This window comes from Crotalus tigris, unplaced genomic scaffold (genome assembly GCF_016545835.1).
Source record: "Crotalus tigris isolate CLP2741 ecotype Arizona unplaced genomic scaffold, ASM1654583v1 scf7180000024345.2110221, whole genome shotgun sequence".
Lineage (NCBI taxonomy): Eukaryota > Metazoa > Chordata > Lepidosauria > Squamata > Viperidae > Crotalus > Crotalus tigris.
Genome location: NW_024100514.1, coordinates 535689 through 541688, shown reverse-complemented (window position 1 = coordinate 541688; position 6000 = coordinate 535689). Strand labels below are relative to the sequence as shown.

The 6000-nt window shown below is 35.9% G+C and overlaps 1 protein-coding gene across 2 annotated transcripts in view; it reads right to left on the bottom strand.

The window, feature by feature from the left end:
• Positions 1 to 447: 447 nt before the first annotated feature.
• The window catches only part of PITPNC1 (phosphatidylinositol transfer protein cytoplasmic 1), a 201596-nt gene continuing 196043 nt past the window's right edge, over positions 448 to 6000 (bottom strand). Inside the window, exon 9 of one of the 2 annotated variants that reach the window (XM_039326785.1) lies at positions 448 to 5992. In XM_039326785.1, the coding sequence (XP_039182719.1) occupies positions 5733 to 5992 (260 nt within the window). In that variant the 3' untranslated portion in view covers positions 448 to 5732. The remainder of the gene's footprint in view (positions 5993 to 6000) is intronic. The other variant, XM_039326786.1, reaches the window with a different exon arrangement.

Genomic DNA, 6000 nt, shown 5'->3' with positions numbered 1-6000 from the left:
AGGCCTACTGCAACATTTCTATTACCATGAAATTTTTGTTTACACAAACAAAAAGCATCTTGTTGTACCTTAAAAACTGACCTGAACTGATCCAAATTCATTTTGGCATACATTTGATGAAGCTATTTATTTATAATTGATATGGCACTCATTCCAGTAAACCCTTGATGAAAACTTGTGCATTTGTTGGTTTTTGAGGTATTCAAAAACAATTCATTGGTTTGGCAACAAAAGTCACCTATGTCTTCCACCGGAAACTCTACTATCTTCTTATCCATCATTCAAAGACTCACCCTTCTCCCACCAGAGAATGTTCTAAGGTTGGGTTCATTTGGTATTATCCTAGATATTTTGATCCCATGGATTAGAGCTGAAGAGGTAAAGCTTTAAATATGGCAAGATGGGCATTTTGTCATTACATGAATTTAGAAATGAAGCAAGGCAGTCTTGGAAAGAAGATTGCTTGTAGTTTATTTACAACAGAATGTAAGAAAAGGCAGTTTTACAAACAATAATAAATAACTGAAAAAGCAACAATTATGTATGTATGGAAACCATGAGACTCAGATTCTTCTAGTCATGTCTTGTATTGTGTAACTTGGAGCATTTGGTCCTTCCTTCATTACACTAACCTTACCACCAAAAACAAACAAACAAAAAAACAACAACAGAAAAACCCCACTATTATACACAGCACTCAAAGTCACAAAGATTGTCACAGAAATGAAACAAAAAACCTATTTCTAGAGGGAACATTAAAAAAAAACATGGACAATTCCAAGACGATGCTGTCCAAACAAGAAGACCCTTCCCCACGATTAGTTTAGCTTCAAGCCTTTATGAAAACAGAAGATTGAATGATAGTGATTAAAGAGTTCCTACTGACAAGTTCATGAACCCTCCCCAGTCTTATGATTTAACTACCGTGAAGTGCCTACATTGCATGTCTTTTAAACAACAGCCATGTTCTAAAGTTCCAGTGCAGCAAATCCCAACCCAAAGTAGTTGCATGAGAGGAATGTTGCTTGACTAGAGGCCCTCAGCTAAGCATGTTTTGACCTTTTCTGCTCACAGAGTGGTGCCTTAGAATCCAGCCCCATATGTGATTAAAGACACACTTCTCTCTTATTATGGTTCAAATAAAAACAGCAATTTTCATTTCTATCAACCAAGTTTTAAAAAGATTTGTTAAAAAAACCTGAAACATTGCCAATGAAACAGAAACCTGCAGTAAGAAAAATTGCCTAGAGCATTTCTATTCTAGATGAGATCATTCCAGTTGGGCCCTTTAACAGTAATTTGATTTATTTATTATCCCACCTTTATTATTTTTATGAATAATTCAAGGTGGCAAACATACCTAATAACTCATTCCTTCTCCTATTTTCCCCACAACAACCACCTTGTGAAGTCTCTACCTGAAAATTGATGAGGCTTTTTCAATTCATTCAATATGAAATAATTGATCTAAACTTACATCAATTGCGGTATGTCCACTGATATGTGAAAAACAGCTAGGCTCAAAATGATTTTATGGCAATTTAGCCATTTTTGTTGCAAACTTTCTTAGCAAATATAACCCCATGAAGATTTCTAACCCATGTACATGGATTTTTAAAGATTCACGTACATGGAAAGCATAACTGATGAAAATACACCAGAGTTTTCAACGATAAAGTTTGAGCAACCTTCTTGAGTCTCTCATGAATAAACTTAATTTTTTTTAATTCTTTTGCTTAGGAGGTCAAAGATGGGTTTTGAAACAGATAATTTTAGGAGTCCCTTTTTTGATAGGAAAGTTTAATTTAAAGCCAGCAGTATATTCATTTCAGAACACATTCCTCCTTTCTCTTCTTAATAATGATCAAATGTTCTCATTGAAAAAAGGGAAACCAGGACTAGAGTACAAAAGCCTAGTCAGGCTTCTGTTTGTTTTGCTGCACCAGACTTTATTGAAAGTGCCACTTTGTTCCACAAAACTAATAGATAAAACATCCACAGGTCTGATCCTCACAAAAAACATACTGCTAAAAATATACAGCATATTCTGTACAAAAAATCAGACAAGTCAACAATACAACTTAGCCAAACCTTTTTCCCCATGGAAAAGACACATTAGAGCAACCAAAAATATTCTAGAGATTTAATTTAGTTGTTCTTTTTGTGTCAGAAATACGGTTTTTTTTAAAACAGAGGACAAAAATCAAGAAAGAAAAGTAAATGGGATAATTTTATAACTCATGGAAGGAAAACAGAATATGAGAAAAGAGCATAAAAGAATTTGTGAAGAGCATAGGTGTCTAAGAGTGTATATGCTGAAGAAACATCCATTTGTTTTTTGCTAATTCCTGGAAATATAGGAAAAGCAAAGAGTAGGCAGATTGACACATGGATTGTGTCAGCCATCATTTAGACATGCAGAAGAATCAAATTTTGTCTATTCATTAAGCACCCAATTTTAATAGCACATCAAGTTGAACAAATAATTCTTGCTGCAGCATTAAGAGCAGAAAGTATAGAAAAGTCCATTATTTTTCCGTAGCATGCTATTACCTTTCATTTTTGTACTATGCAGCCTTTTAACAAGCATAAAACACCTGATCTTATTCCCAAGCCAAAGTATTGAGGAAGAAGTGAAACAGTTAAAATAAATCAACACAATGATTTGATGTCTTGGCTTATTGATTTTTGCAAGATTCTAACAGCAGATACAGAGAGAGCAACGTTTGGCTTAAAATCACAGAAATTATCATAATTTTCTGCTAACTTAAAGCCACAAACTCAGGATATATTTATGTACAGAAATGTAATAATAATACTAATAATGAAAACATGTATTAACAAATGTCACACAGAACTTCAGAATGCTGAGCAAGACAGAAAAAGATATCTTGAGTAATAACTGGGAAAAGGCATGAAGCTAAATGATGGGGGGATTAAATACAGAATTAGAGCTACTACAAATTTTGAGTTTTCAAATGCACATAGCGCATTCTGTTCTCCCACTCTACCTTTCTATGACTAAAACCTAAACAACAGTTCCCTTGGTATGTACAATTTAAGTAAGAAGTCACTTGAGAGTTAATTGGAGATTTAAGTCTGCTACACTTTTTCATATGAAAATTCATGCTGCCGTGCTTACTAGAAATTTTTTATTATTCAAAGTTATCTTTATCCCGCCTGAGATCTGGATATATATTTTTATATTCCCCTTGTACTATCGCTATATGTTTATGACACTTTCACAAATGATTCTAATTTAGATGTGGTTAACTACTGACTTAATTTACTAAATTTACTTAATTTACAATTCTGAATGAATTGTAAAGAAAGGAACAGATGCCAAGTGTTCTAAATTGTATATGGGGAAGTATCTTTGATTCCTGAGACAGAAGGGTGATGCAATTAGCAGGCCAATATTTTGTCTCTCCAAAGTACATGGCTGGGTGCAACTAATACCGCTTTCTGAGGTACCAGAAGCCAAAAGAAAAACAATTCTATTTTCATTGTTGGAAAAGAATACCATTGAAGGAGCTCAGGAAGCTGGCAAGTTGTTTTGTTTCTGTCAGAAGATTTAGAAGATTCCCACATAACTTTTTTGCTCTTAAACAAGCACTAGACAGAGGCTTCTTAATGAGTTGTCAACTGTAGCAGTGCAAGATTGTTTTCCTTTCCATTTTCAATTCAAGTGCCTGCACAGGTAGTTTTTGACTTACAACTGTAATGGAGCTGCCCATTATGGTCATAAATTGTGAGTCGTACAACGGTCATCCACCTGACCAACCTGATTTTATGACCTTTTCTGCAGTGGTTGTTAAGCAAACCAATTGTTTCCAATGGGCAGGTTTTGCCCAAAACCAGAAGTAAATGCCAGTTTTTGGCAAAAATGTCATAAAAGGTGGTCACAGAATGTGGGATTTGCAAACACCCATAAATGTGGGCTGGTTGCTGAGTGGTTGAAATGCAATCATATGATTGCAGTAGTACCTGTTGGAACTTTGGAGCCAGGTTGCAAGTTCCCAGAGGTGGGCTGTCCTAACTGAGCAATCACTAAGCAACCGGTTGGAAGTCAAGAACTACCTGTATTCAAAGGAAGCAATAATAATGAGCACAGTTGAATAAAACTACCTCTTGTTGGACAATGCATTGAGTCTCACTCTCTTGAGCATGATATAGTAGACTTACTGGTAGACGCATCTTTTTAAAAGAAATTGTTGAATCTCCCAGGATTTTTCTTTCTTAATTTTATTAATGGCTCAGCCTTACAATGTATTAGGGTTGAGCTGCTGACGAAAGCTAAGTTTTTAAATAAATTCCTTAGTCTCGGTGATCTGTGTTTTAGTTTTTGAATATGAATATACCAGAGACTCGCATCTTCAAACACACACACACACACACACACACACACACACACACACACACACACACACACTGAATATATATATAGTGAATACATTGTAAGGCTGAGCCATGAATAAAATTAAAAAAGAAAAACCTGCAAGGTTCTAAATATCTTGTGTGTGTGTATATGTATTTCATTCTACAAACCCTGTGTGTATGGATGTATATATGTGTGAATGTATGTGTGCGTGTATACACACACAGAGACACACTGACACACACGTACATACAGGATTTTTAAAATGAGAGAAAGAAACTGAACAGTAAGCCTAACATATTTGTGCTACAATCTGTTGCTTTTGTTTTAACAGGCCAGCACGAACACCCTCAGCAAAACTTCAAGTCATGGAATGACTACTCACAATGTTGCAAAAAACAGGCTGACTTTTTCTTCTTTTTAATGGGGTTTTCAATCTGGACTTTCATTAATTTCATAGGAACTCAGAAGACCTGAATTGAATTATGAATTAATACTAGCGTTGTTTCTTGGGATATATTTGTCCCATTTGGGCTTTGGAACCTATTTTATTTGTTGGTGTTTCCATTTTTCTTCCTGCAATAGATCCCCATTCTCCAAAATCAACACAGAAAAGTTTCACAACAGCACAGAATAAAAAGGAGTTACAAATTTTTGTGCAAGATACAAATAGTTCCAGGGTCTCAAAATGATTATAATTTAAGACAAAACTAGAGCACGTTGTTTCTTTAATTTTTGAAGAGTGTGCATTAGCTACACCCAAATCCTGAGTTGTATTCTATAAAAAGAAAGCTGAATCTATTGGTATTCAAGTGTTGATCAGTGAATCAGCAGTTCCAAGGTTTACTTTAAGGTGCATTCGGCCTGAGAATAAAAAAGGATTTCAGAAATGGAGATATAATGGCTTGAAATGAGAAATATTGTCTGAACCTGTAGCTAAAGAGAACCTCATTCTCTCGGGATGTCCTCACCAGCTTCATGAAATCCCTGTAAACCTCTCCAGTCATCAACACTGCAATTCTACATCTTCTGTTTGCAGCCATCACTACAAGAGACTGCTTTTGCTTGTTTTTTTTGTTTTTTTAACCAGCTATTTCATTCTGGGTTGATAGCAACATTTGTCATATGGCTTAGAGCTTTAGTTTGGGAATCAGAGCACATGAACTATGACCTTGCATGCATTTAGCTAACTAGTTTCAGGGGAAGACTAAGGGAACGGGGTGGGTGGGTGGGAATGGGAAATGCATGATTCCAGATCAATAATATTTGTTTAAATTGAACAACTACCGTGAACTTTGCAAATGATATTCTGTCAGTCATAGCTTGTCATAAGGGAAAAAAAACCATGCTGGGTTTAGAGAGTGTTTTTATCTGGATCTGGCAGCGTGAGAGTTTCTGGGGCAGACTTTTTCCGCTGACGATCTTTCGGAACCGCTAGGAATTCTGGTGCGTCTGTAGACAGAGGTGTAGACGGAGCACTAGAAGGACCACTGCGGATCGAAGAGGGAAGGGAGATATTCGAGATGGATATCACAGGAGGGAAGATTCCAATTTTCTTGTTGGTGGCTTCCTGAGTTGCTCTTTCAAATTCTCGGACTTCATCCATAGTCATGTCTTTAAGG